The 13,075-nt window shown below is 36.6% G+C and overlaps 1 protein-coding gene across 3 annotated transcripts in view; it reads right to left on the bottom strand.

Annotated features, from left to right (window-relative positions):
* LOC103511522 (amyloid beta A4 precursor protein-binding family B member 1-interacting protein) overlaps nucleotides 1–13,075 on the bottom strand; it is a 39,336-nt gene that overhangs the window by 25,839 nt on the left and 422 nt on the right. Inside the window, exons 1-3 of one of the 3 annotated variants that reach the window (XM_008476250.3) lie at nucleotides 10,618–10,808; nucleotides 10,176–10,328; nucleotides 7,694–7,808 (exon numbers count right to left, since the gene is read on the bottom strand). In XM_008476250.3, coding sequence (XP_008474472.2) covers nucleotides 7,694–7,808; nucleotides 10,176–10,231 — 171 coding nt within the window. In that variant the 5' untranslated portion in view covers nucleotides 10,232–10,328; nucleotides 10,618–10,808. Of the gene's footprint in view, nucleotides 1–7,693; nucleotides 7,809–10,175; nucleotides 10,809–13,075 lie in introns of those variants that run through there. The other 2 variants (XM_026825227.1, XM_017445065.2) reach the window with 2 other exon arrangements.

Raw genomic sequence — 13,075 nt, 5'->3', positions numbered from 1 at the left:
GGAAAGGAACAAGAGCATTTACAGATAAAGATATACTCAGAGATAACTGTACCCCACTCGTAGCTTTATCTCAAAATGTTACACCTTTAAAAATCAGGGAGAGTTTGAGGATCCAGGTTTGAAATGAAACACTAGCATCAACCAGATAAGAAAGCCACTACAATTCTCAGATAAAATATTCAGCAAGGGTCTCCTCCCATAGTCATATCCTGTCTTGGAATCACGTTCACAGATCCGGAGGGATATGGTTTTGCTGGTGGAGTAATGGACTCATAAGAAACTTCCTATCAGTTTCCGAGTTGCTATGTTTTGTAATGTTTGGCAATACCTTATTAATATTCTCATGCATATTCTTCTCTGTTTGTGCAGGTAGTGTCCCTTCCTTAGGAGCTGGTTTAGTATTTGGTGGAATTTTAGGATATGGTGCATATCAAACTACAAAGAACCCCAACAACTTCTATCTCACACTTGGAACTAGTGCTGTGTTGGCAGGAATAATGGGCCACAGGTATTACAATACAAGGAAGTTCATGCCCCCTGGATTAATCACAGTTCTCAGGTAAGGTAACATCTGTAATCAGTGGATTCTAAGCTTGGGCTGTTTTGTGTGTTTTCTTATTACCAACAATATTTTGTTACTGACTTGATCTTTCTTTTTGTTTTCCAGTGTTGCCATGATATTGAGGTTTACAGCACAGGGAGTTTACACCTTGGTTTCTGAACAGCCTCCAAAAAACCAGTAATTGACTCTGGCGTGAACGTAAGTCTCACGGGTCCAGAGTCAGTAGAAGGCAATGCCACCCAAGCTTTAACTTAAACATCTTCTTGGTACTACCTTGGTTTTTTTTTTCCTTTGTACATAAAGACATAAATTAAATAATATTTTATGTGTTGGACAAAGTAGGTACCTGTACTATGACCAATATTTCATTGGTTATTACAAGAGGGGAAGGTATAGGAAAAGAAGTATTTTTATTTTGATTTCATTTGGTGATTTGGGTGTCGGGATATTTTTTTAGAGACCTACCTAGGTTGTAATCTAGGTAAGTCTAGTTTTTTGTTGCCACCCTAAATGTCCTTATGGAAAGGAAATTTAAGGTCATGTGGAAGCATAACATTTTAGGTCTTGTTGATTCTTGAATATCACTGTTCTTTTCTTAATCACCATCACGACTACCTACCATACTTTTCCATAAAAATATACGTTAAGTTTTATACATTATTTTCTACATGCCATTTTTATTTTCTTTCTGTATTATAATAAAGGAAGGACGGGTCGTAAAATTTGTAGCCCAAAGCAATTACCCCAGTTAAGGCTGACTGAGAGGCTGACGAAAAACGACGACCCCGGCTGTACACGGAAAAGCCGAAGAAAAAGAAGATGCATATTGGACACAATTAAGGTTCTGATGAACGGAAAAGGTCTGTTCCCTGGTTAACGCGGTTTCTGAGAGGTAACGTAATAATAATAATAGGCTCTTGAGTGGAAGGTAACCACTAGGTGAGGTTAACGCCGGAGGCGTTCTCTACCACCTAACTCTTACAGCTCCATTATTATGCGGTCAAATTCTCAAATAAATGAGGATAAAATTCCATGCCTCGGCTGGGAACGAACCCACGCCCTCCTGTTTACCAAGCGAGCGTCTTGACCACTACGCCACCGAGGCAGGATGGTACACCTATATCCTTAAATGTAGTGAAACCTTCGGCTATCGCAAAAATGAAGACCTTTTCTTTCTAAATATTGTAAAAAAAAAAAAAAAAAAAACAAAACAAAACAAAAAACAAAACTAAAATAGAGGTACTAAAAAATAGTAATAAGTACTAATGAGTATCATTTTTTTTCCTCTTTGGAATTGCACTACACTGTAGGCCACACGCGATCTCGATTATGTCACAACGATATCTTTGAATAAATAATCAGACAGTCTAAGCAAAAGTACATTTCTATGTCGTGATATTAATGAGCTACTTTTGCTTTCAACATCAGAACTTTCCACTCAAGGTCGAAGTATGACCTATAGTGGAAAATCGAAGAATAGAATGAACGAGTCTTGTTACGTACAGGTAAATTTAATTTCTCAAACTTACATCCAAATTTTAATGCAATACCTACATTAAAAGATCCAAATAGAGACATTAAAAAAGAAATGTCTCTTCAAAAGATCCAAATACCTACACCCAAATTAATGCAATATGTATTCATAAACAAACGATTACTGTGTCCTGTTAAAATATTGTTAAGGTGGGCTCTCCCGGCAAAGCACATGGGGCTTATTTCGGAAATTTGACACTCGGATAGAAAACCTAGGAGGAGAAAACGTGCCCTCCAAATTGAATTCACTATTTTCGTTATTTCCAAGACATTTTTACATCCCATCTACCCTTCGCTACAGGAAATGTCATCTCGTTATTCTTCTCGGGTGATTTTTAATGTCTCTAATTCTCTACCTACCCTTATCACGGGATCACGACCATGTATTCAAACATACTCAACACATGAGGGCTACGGATACAAAACTACGAAAACTTATAGGGTGGTAAAAATTTTATGGAGAAATTATTATGTGATTATTTGAAGTGGATTGGTGTTCACGTGGGTGTCGCTTTACAAAGGCGGTCAAGTTGTAATATGGCCCAGAACTTGGCAATAAAGAGCTTGCAGGAGGCCCTGTGGTTTTTAGTAACGTAAAACTGGTCCTTGAAATCTCAAAACCTTAAGAAGAAGTAGAAAAAACTTTTGGTAATACAAGTAAGGGCAGTTGGTGAAAAATTTGGCATTTGAGTACTTTGCTATTGAGCCTCATTTGCTTTCGGCCAGTAGATTTACAGGAGAAGACATTGTCAACAAGAGTGGAGATAAAGGAAAAGGGTAGAGACTCCAGAGTTGAAGATAGTTCAACAAGAAATACAGGCGAAACACGAAAATTCCGATTAGATGCAGTGGAATATGAAATTGCTACAAGACCGCATACAGTCTAAGCAAAAGTACATTTCTATGTCGTGATATTAATGAGCTACTTTTGCTTTCAACATCAGAACTTTCCACTCAAGGTCGAAGCATGACCTATAGTGGAAAATCGAAGAATAGAATGAACGTGTCTTGAAAAAAGTTAAAGGCTGTCTTCACACGAAATACTGCAATAATGTCTAAGTATCTATGCAAGAAGACCGCATGCTATTGAGTACAAAAGCTTGTAAAACGCTACAGAGCTAGAGTTGCAATTCAGATCTATCCGCTTAGCACACAGCTAGAGATTGTGGGAGTTGAGTAATAAGTATGATGAAGTAAAATACACGCCGATACATCAATGCTGAAATCATAAATTTCACAGAGTTCATAATTTTTTATCAAGGATACAAAAAGGGAAATCTATGCAAGCAAATTATAATTAGGAGTTATATGATGGTAAGGTAAATAAAATTAGGGTTCTTGGAATTTCCGCAAAATACTGTATTCACGGGACGGATTACACCCCCTATTAGCCAATAACACCGGCTTGGACGGTCACCCGTACAAATATCAAACTCGCTCAACCTTGCTTAGCGTCGGGAACTAGAGTATCGAACCACACAAAGCAGCTTTCCAGATTTTTTTCAACTTATTTCGACTAGTTCTCACACAGCTAGAGATTGTGGGAGTTGAGTAATAAGTATGATGAAGTAAAATACACGCCGATACATCAATGCTGAAATCATAAATTTCACCGAGTTCATAATTTTTTATCAAGGATACAAAAAGAATAATCACAGACTTTAAACCGGGTGAATTTGGCGCTCTACAGATGTTTATTGCACTCGTTTTGCGCCTACGTCTTCGTTCTTTATACTTCCCATTAATGATCTGATATTAATGTTTTTGCAAATCTATGTTTATGCAAATAAAATGGGTGTTCTGGAATGAAAAGTATAGCTGATATTATTACTACCTCCCATATAGTGATTACACCCTTAACTTTGTATCTCTGACTTTGTATTGGTTGTGCCCCGTAAACCAATTTCAAATAACCAACATTATTTTATTTATTCTACAGGAAATTTTCTGGTTTCGCTCAAAAAGGCAATGAATTTATTTCCAGCTCAATATAAATAGGTGCAATCATTGAAGCATTTGAAACGCTTGGATACAAACAAGCGACAAGAAGCATGGCTTATCAAGTATTCAAGTGATACTGTGTTTACAATAATCAGGTCAGGGATAGTGCCAGTTACAACAATCCAAGTACAACACCGAAAATATCGAGTCAAACAATTAGAACCGTGACATGATTCAAAATAATGGACAATCAAAATAATGCGATTAGAGAAAATCCCCCGAAAAATATAGTGATACTGTGTTTACAATAATCAGGTCAGGGATAGTGCCAGTTACAACAATCCAAGTACAACACCGAAAATATCGAGTCAAACAATCAGAACCGTGACATGATTCAAAATAATGGACAATCAAAATAATGCGATTAGGGAAAATCCCCCGAAAAATACTCTTTTGTGACACTTGAGGGAAGAAATTTTCCTTGGGTTCTGTTTTGTATTTCCAAGTGGCATTAAGACAAATTATATTAAATAGAAAAAAAGTTTTTTTTTTAATGCTACTTCGAGATCACTGCCGGACATGAGGGTATGTTTAGTTTGATAAGAATTTGGACAGAAGGACAATTTGAGAAGCTATTTTTGGTTCAAGTTCAGTAAACTATTGGAACTTTACTGAACTTGAAAAAAAAACTAAAATAGAGGTACTAAAAAATAGTAATAAGTACTAATGAGTATCATTTTTTTCCCTCTTTGGAATTGGACTACACTGTAGGCCACACGCGATCTCGATTATGTCACAACGATATCTATGAATAAATAATCAAACAGTCTAAGCAAAAGTACATTTCTATGTCGTGATATTAATGAGCTACTTTTGCTTTCAACATCAGAACTTTCCACTCAAGGTCGAAGCATGACCTATAGTGGAAAATCGAAGAATAGAATGAACGTGTCTTGAAAAAAGTTAAAGGCTGTCTTCACACGAAATACTGCAATAATGTCTAAGTATCTATGCAAGCAAATTATAATTAGGAGTTATATGATGGTAAGGTAAATAAAATTAGGGTTCTTGGAATTTCCGCAAAATACTGTATTCGCGGGACGGATTACACCCCCTATTAGCCAATAACACCCGCTTGGACGGTCACCCGTAAAAATATCAAACTCGCTCAACCTTGCTTAGCGTCGGGAACTAGAGTATCGAACCCCACAAAGCAGCTTTCCAGATTTTTTCCTCAACTTATTTCGACTAGTTCTTCAAACTGTTTAAGAGGTCAATAACAACCAAATAAATGTTTTTGTTCGATAATTTCCAGAACCATGAACGTTCTAGAATAGATACCGAGGTGAGAGGATAAAATTTTACTTTTCTTCACATTACATCATCGCATGAGATAATGGGAATATTCACTTTCTCTCGTGAAATTCTAAGAGGGATAAAATTTTACTTTTCTTCACATTACATCATCGCATGAGATAATGGGAATATTCACTTTCTCTCGTGAAATTCTAAGAGGTAAGTAAGTCTCAGGTATATCTTCTTTGTACAATCATATTTTCACAGGTCTATTTTCACGTTCGGTTCCAAACGAATCAATCAGATGTGTGAAAATAACACGGTCATTCTCTCAGAAATAGATGTGGTAGCAGGAAAAAAAGAAATGGTAGGTAGCCCAGTGAGGTAGGTAATTCTTCAGGTTGTTGAATGAGTGACCTTTTAACCTTTTGTATAAAATTGTTCAATGAAGCATTGAACTCTAACAATCGGAGGAACTTAAAAATAGATGAAAGCAGGAGACCTTATTAGAACTTCCTACGTTAGAAAAGAAAGGGGGGCAATTGTCACCAAATCAGGTAGAACAATTTTTGGTTTATCAGAATTCAACCAACTCTTTGGGGGTAAATTTTCTACAACGGGTGTTTTAGAAAAGGTCAATCAAAGAGTCTTGGGAACCAAAAAAAAAATAAATTAGCTGTTGAATTTTCCCCAAAAACCTTTTCCTGTAACTTATGATAGAAATGAAAAAGTGTTCCTTTGGAATCTTGGGACAAAACCTTGTGATTGAGCCTCAACTGTGATTAATCTCATATCGTTCAGTGATTGAAACACTTTATATCTTGGGAACACCAAAAAAAAAAAAAAAATCAGCTGTTGAATTTTCCCCAAAAACCTTTTCCTGTAACTTATGATAGAAATGAAAAAGTGTTCCTTTGGAATCTTGGGAAAAAACCTTGTGATTGAGCCTAAACTGTGATTAATCTCATATCGTTCAGTGATTGAAACACTTTATGGCTGGATGAATCAGACAAATAAATTCGACAAACATCAAGTTCGATGTATGATGCAATACAAACGGAAGCTAACCTGTGCAAATGACTTTACGAAGGCCTGCCATTATAACTCATTAAAATGATAATGTGCAAAGAAGTGGATTGCATTTAAATGGCATGGGATTCAATATTTATTTTGATAAGATGGCTGTTGGTTTGCTTTTAAGATCTTTTTCTGAAAACAACAAAGAAAGTTAAAGTTTTAAATTGACGACTTTGTATTTAGATGATCTTAAGACAAGACCGGAGAAGACCTATAGCCATTTCTGTCAAATTTACTGCAAAAGAAACCAATTTATTAGAAGACACAAGGACAGAAATTTAGGACTTGAGCTTTTTCCCCCTTAAATATTCAAGGCCTGTATCAGTATCATGTATAGTACTTTGATTTCGACTGATAAGCAAGAAATTCTTCTTTCCAGGAATGATTTCACGACCCCACCAGCCCAAAACAAACTCAAGGTCAAAGATACAGGCGGAAGTGAATCAGTAAACGCAGGCTTACCAAACGAAAATATTTCCAGTCCCTGTGCATGGAGGTACCGACAACCACAGTATTTGCAATAACTTCTGAAGGCCCCCTCTTATATAACATTGACTGTTATCATGTTTGCTGATAAAACTCGGGAACATTTTATCAGCACTATAGAGTATATATATATTTTTTTTTTTATCACTACAATGCCGCTCGAGATCAGGTCCCATTTCATAGAATTTTCCTCGACGAAGAATGACCATATTGGTCATAGTAGGGGGTTTTAAATTATTATTCTAAATCCTAGCGTTCAAGAAAAATGACGGGGAATCCCCAACCCTTTGATTCCCTTAAAATATACAGTGTGTCCATAAATTCATTTTATAAACACACTGTATATTGATCAGGGCGCCATCCAAAATTACCATCGTTTCTATTCTACCATCGTTTGATAGGCAAAGGTAAACAAACTAGCCTTCAGCTCTTTCAATCAATAAATATCAGCTTCCTTTAACAAAATTCCTGTGATCTACAGCCGCTTCCACTGGTAAATACATAAGTTCATGGCTGATACGATCGACTTGTTAGGGCCCTGAGATGTTTTCAACCGAGAACTAGCCGCGAGGATAACAATATGAAAACGACAGTGGAATAGACAAGGAAAATACTAGACGTTCCAGAAGTACGGTGCCTCGTCGGAAAATTTGTTTCTCAAGATCAAGTAGTACCAAAAAATTTTCTACCTATTCCAGGGAAGCCAGGTTGGGTGTAAGAGCTCATCCAGCAGAACCCTGCCACTTAAAAAAGAACGTCGTAAATAAATAAAAAAACCGGGAAGAAAATTTGTCTTACCATGGTTAAGAAGTCTAACTCCCCCAACCAGGCATCCAAAACTTCGACCGCATCTTCAGCCTCTGTCGATTCCTCGGCTTCTGATTCCTGCTCACACTCTTCGTGAGGCTCCATTCTGAAACAGAGAAACAGTTCAAAGTTAGTAAGAATGTCCAAACATTCTGATTCCTGCTCACACTCTTCGTGAGGCTCCATTCTGAAACAGAGAAACAGTTCAAAGTTAGTAAGAATGTCCAAACATGTGTGTCAAACATGTGTGTCAAACATGTGTGTCCAAACACGTGTGTCCAAACATAGTCGACCGGTCGTCGAGCGATGTCTACTGAACTGTCCACACTGATTCGATAGATTTATCTCGTCCATCGACGGGTCGACAATGTTTGGACACACCTTAAGTTAGTAGCTCATCCTAGACCTAGGTCTACAGTCTCATGTTGTTTCTTTGAGCTTCTAAGTAAGCGTAAATGCGTGAAAAATGGAGCATAAAGTCAACATGGGACAACAGGACTAGTCTTAAGAGCAATGGTGAAAAGAGCTCAAAGGAATTGGAGAAATTAGAACTAATGAGAAGCGGGTCAATGAGACCACTTTCATTAGAAAAATAATATCCCACCCAGGATTTGAACCCAGAACCTCCCGATCAACAACAGCTCGGGGGCTGGTCAACAGAGATACTTGTAGCACGTGCAATACTGTGCATTACCGGAGTCATGACATGTTATGCATTGGAACCTCTTGACCTCAACACATCAAGATGAAAGCTTACTCCTTCCATGCAAGTAGAGTCATACGAGTATATTGGTGAACTTTATCCGCAGCTTGGTGCGTACCAGTCTTGCATGCCTGAGCTTCCCGATCCAATTTTAAAATTAAATGGAAAAATAATAATCGAATTTTATTAAGCACAATTAAAATATATTGACAACTTGCGTGTAGCTCATCCTAGACCTAGGTCTACAGTCTCATGTTGTTTCTTTGAGCTTCTAAGTAAGCGTAAATGCGTGAAAAATGGAGCATAAATGACGAGATTGGCGGATGGTTTGTACAAGTTCAAGAACCTTAAACCAAAATATCGCACCCTAACCAAATAAATGGTTTAGATGTGCCACTCTTAATGGAAAGTGAAGCCGACTATTATGGAAAGCTGCATAGACCAGGAAAAATGCTCAACAGAAGAGCTCAAATACTCCGAGAGAAGTATGTAGAAGAATCAATAATCAGTTCCATTTTGATTCCAGATGAACAAAACGAGATTTGAAACTCTTGAAAGCAACCCAAAGAAAGGAAAAGAACAAGAGCATTTACAGATAAAGATATACTCAGAGATAACTGTACCCCACTCGTAGCTTTATCTCAAAATGTTACACCTTTAAAAATCAGGGAGAGTTTGAGGATCCAGGTTTGAAATGAAACACTAGCATCAACCAGATAAGAAAGCCACTACAATTCTCAGATAAAATATTCAGCAAGGGTCTCCTCCCATAGTCATATCCTGTCTTGGAATCACGTTCACAGATCCGGAGGGATATGGTTTTGCTGGTGGAGTAATGGACTCATAAGAAACTTCCTATCAGTTTCCGAGTTGCTTCCTCCGTGATAACAATCGGCCTAGCACGCAGAAGGATCGTGTTCGAATCCCGACGGGGTCGATAAAATCTAACAGAGTTATGAGAAGCAGACTCCTGGATGGGTTTTTTTGGGTTCAGTCAGTCTGGTGAAGCCAACTGACTGACTACTTGTAAAAGACTTCCGATTGACGGCGGCAATATGTCACATCCACTGAAATCGTAACATGGACGAAGCACAAATATGACCCTAATTATAACAATATTTTTCAACATTAAATATCTACTGTAGGGCTTATGTTCTGAAGTATTCCAGTTGAAGTATGCTTCAATTTGTAATGAGATTGTCAAGGAATTGTAAAAGAACTCCGACCACAATCGTCCTATAACCCCACGCCGAGTTGCTTCCTCCGTGATAACAATCGGCCTAGCACGCAGAAGGATCGTGTTCGAATCCCGACGGGGTCGATAAAATCTAACAGAGGTATGAGAATCAGACTCCTAGATGGGTTTTTTGGGTTCAATCAGTCTAGTGAAGCCTGACTATTTATACTGACCGACTATTTGTAAAAGACTTCTGATTGACGGCGGCAATATGTCACATTCACTGAAATCGTAACATAATATTTTTCAACATTAAATATCTACTGTAGGGCTTATGTTCTGAAGTATGCTTCAATTTGTAATGAGATTGTCAAGGAATTGTAAAAGAACTCCGACCACAATCGTCCTATAACCCCACACGTCAGTTATTCTCACACTTAGATTAGAAATAGGTACTACGTCACTTCATATCTCATGTTAATTCTTCGTGTCATATCTTAAGTTAATTCCTGATGTTACATATCAAGTCAAGACAAAACCAGAAGTACCAAGAACTCTACTTTCTGATGATCAGACTGAAGTATTCTACTTACTTTTCAATAGTTTTGTTCAGAATAAAGTATGTCTTTTTACTCCTTTTGGTAGCCATATTTCAAACTGAACCGTCCACACATTTAATCACACACCAAAACTAGTTCTTACTAACGAATATATTTAAAAAATCAGTAGTTTTTTTGTTTCTAAATCTGGAATTTGGGGAAAACGAAAATGCATTAGAGGAGTATTTTAGGAGTCCAGTTTTAAAAGCTTAGAACTTTTTATTACCCTCAATCAAAATCAAGAAATACCTACAATTTAAAAGTGCTTGGGCTTTGGTGACCCCGGATATGGCGATCTAATTAAAAAAGGGAGTCTAAAATTCATTTCTTCCAAGTAGTAAATTTACTTATTGACCAATTAAATTTAACGGTTTAGGATCAATCCATTTTCTAATTAAATTAAAATTTATTTTGGTTTTAAAAAGCGGTAACGCACCACAAAAATGCTTCAGGATTTACTAGGACGTACAGATTTAAAATAAATTTAACTGTTATTCGCGAACATTCACTTTATAAACACACTCGTAATCGTAAAATTAAATGGAAAAATAATAATCGAATTTTATTAAGCACAATTAAAATATATTGACAACTTGCGTGTTTTTTTTTTTTTTTCTGAACGACAAACGAATGTTAATAATGGTTTATTGTTTGTGTTGAACTGTGCATCCAGTGCTTTATCGCCTACAACTCTGAGCAGACATTATACAGTGTAACCCAGAAAGACGCTGCTGAACCTATAAAGACGCTACTGATGATGGAAATTTTGTGATTGTTTTGGTCTTCGAATAATACACGACATTATTGACTTGGCTTGGACTCGAACCAATTTCCGGATCCAGAGTCTACCGCACTAAGTAAACTACTGAGACTGATATTCGGACTTTCCTCGTCTTCCGTTTTTTTCCAATTTCTCCACAATTTTCTCTCTTCTATTATTCTGTAACCCAGAAAGACGCTGCTGAACCTATAAAGACGCTACTGATGATGGAAATTTTGTGATTGTTTTGGTCTTCGAATAATACACGAAATTATTGACTTGGCTTGGACTCGAACCAATTTCCGGATCCAGAGTCTACCACACTAAGTAAACTACTGAGACTGATATTCGGACTTTCCTCGCCTTCCGTTTTTTTTTTTTTCCAATTTCTCCACAATTTTCTCTCTTCTATTATTCATGAGCTCATTTCTTCATTTTTCTGATTTGGAATAGGTTATCGCCGTCAAAGTACTTATCGCTTTATTCACTTTATTCACTTTTAATGTAAAACACTTAAAACACACAATACATGGGACGAATTCGGGATCAATACCGAGCTCTATAAGCCATTTCCTCCTTACCTAAATATGCCAAGTTCCAAAATAAACTGATTTACAAGCATTCTACAAGCAGTTTGTGCACTTCGGAGTGGTGAAATGTAGGAATTTTTAAGATCAAGTAGTATGATCTCAATATCTCTTTCGGAAACAAGACCGGAACTAGTATTTGCGTGCGTACACTTTTGAAGAAGTGGTTTACATTTCACAGATTTACTCGTATTCGAAGACTAAACGCTAGAGAAAATCTTCAATTAATCTATTCGCGAAAGGCACATTCGGAATTTTATTTGAATTATTCCTTATTTGCCTTTCTATAATTTAGCCTGTTTGTATAGTTTCCATTTCGTCGTGTAAATTTAAACCTAGTCACCCTGTTCTAAGAATCATGGAGATGGCGAGAAGAATTTTTATCTCCTCTATTCTATGAAGTAGAAAAAAATAGAGGCAACATCATGGTCTCTGATTTCTGAATGGTTCTTGACATTATTATCACAATTTCTGTATTGTTTTATGTAGTTCAATAAGAGAATTTCCAGGGAAATGAGATGAAAATAAATCAGAAAATCAGACGATGAACAATGGATGGCCAATGAAACGTTTCGAAATTATTTTAAGGGCGATTCCAAATTATTTAACTGCTAAAATTCAGATAACTTTTGATTTATAAAATAGCTACCGTCGCGTCTGCGTCACTTTAACCTCTTTTATTTCAATTAATTTTATTATTTTATATTATTAGAAGCTTGGAATTACTACCTATGTCTTTTATCAGCTACCTCTTCATTTTTTTTTTTTTTTTTTTGAATGACTGCCAGGTATGTAGGTAGGTACTTCCAAATACAATCTTGGAAAAAAAAAAAAAAAACTACCTACCTATTTATAGATGGGCCAAAAGCAAGGCCATATTTTACACTGCAGCTATATTTTAAAAGGTAATAAGTATTAATTACTTATACTCAAATTTTAGTAAAGTTCACTCAAGAAAAAAAAAAAAATATTTAAAATATACCTAGCTGCTATATTACGAGTACCAAGTCAATGCAATCACTGGGAAAGCTCTAGCACAAATGTGAGTAGAACAATAATCATCACCAATATAGAGGCATTAAGGAATTTGAATCATGTTATAATTATGAATGTTTGTTATTATGTCATTACCCAATCAATGCAGTAGACTTGGATTCAAACAAGCAACCTCCAGATCTGTAGTCCACTGTGGTAACCACTACACCACAGAGGCTGACAATATAGGGGTGTTTAAAACATGGAACACACTGTCAAGGGGTTTCTTTTACGTCACCCATTTGATTTACACAGGCCAGTACTTCTACTTCTAGAACTCTGAATTAACTAAAAACTGTCTGTGGTAAGATCGGGCAAAAATTGTTTAATCTAATTTAATAGATTACTTAATGCATGTTGAGATAAGCTATTATGGTCAGATAGCTTATTTAGGTTGATATCAAAACTAGAACAGTGGGAAACCCAGGTTGTTATTATACCTACTTCTTGGTATCAAGCATGACATAATGCAGGTAGGTATAGAGGTAGGTACCTAGTACCTACTTGAGCTC

The sequence above is a fragment of the Diaphorina citri genome, unplaced genomic scaffold (assembly GCF_000475195.1).
Source record: "Diaphorina citri unplaced genomic scaffold, Diaci psyllid genome assembly version 1.1 scaffold33, whole genome shotgun sequence".
Taxonomy (NCBI): domain Eukaryota; kingdom Metazoa; phylum Arthropoda; class Insecta; order Hemiptera; family Psyllidae; genus Diaphorina; species Diaphorina citri.
The sequence above is the reverse complement of the archived record's forward strand: the minus strand, read 5'-3'. Positions and strand labels throughout refer to the sequence as shown.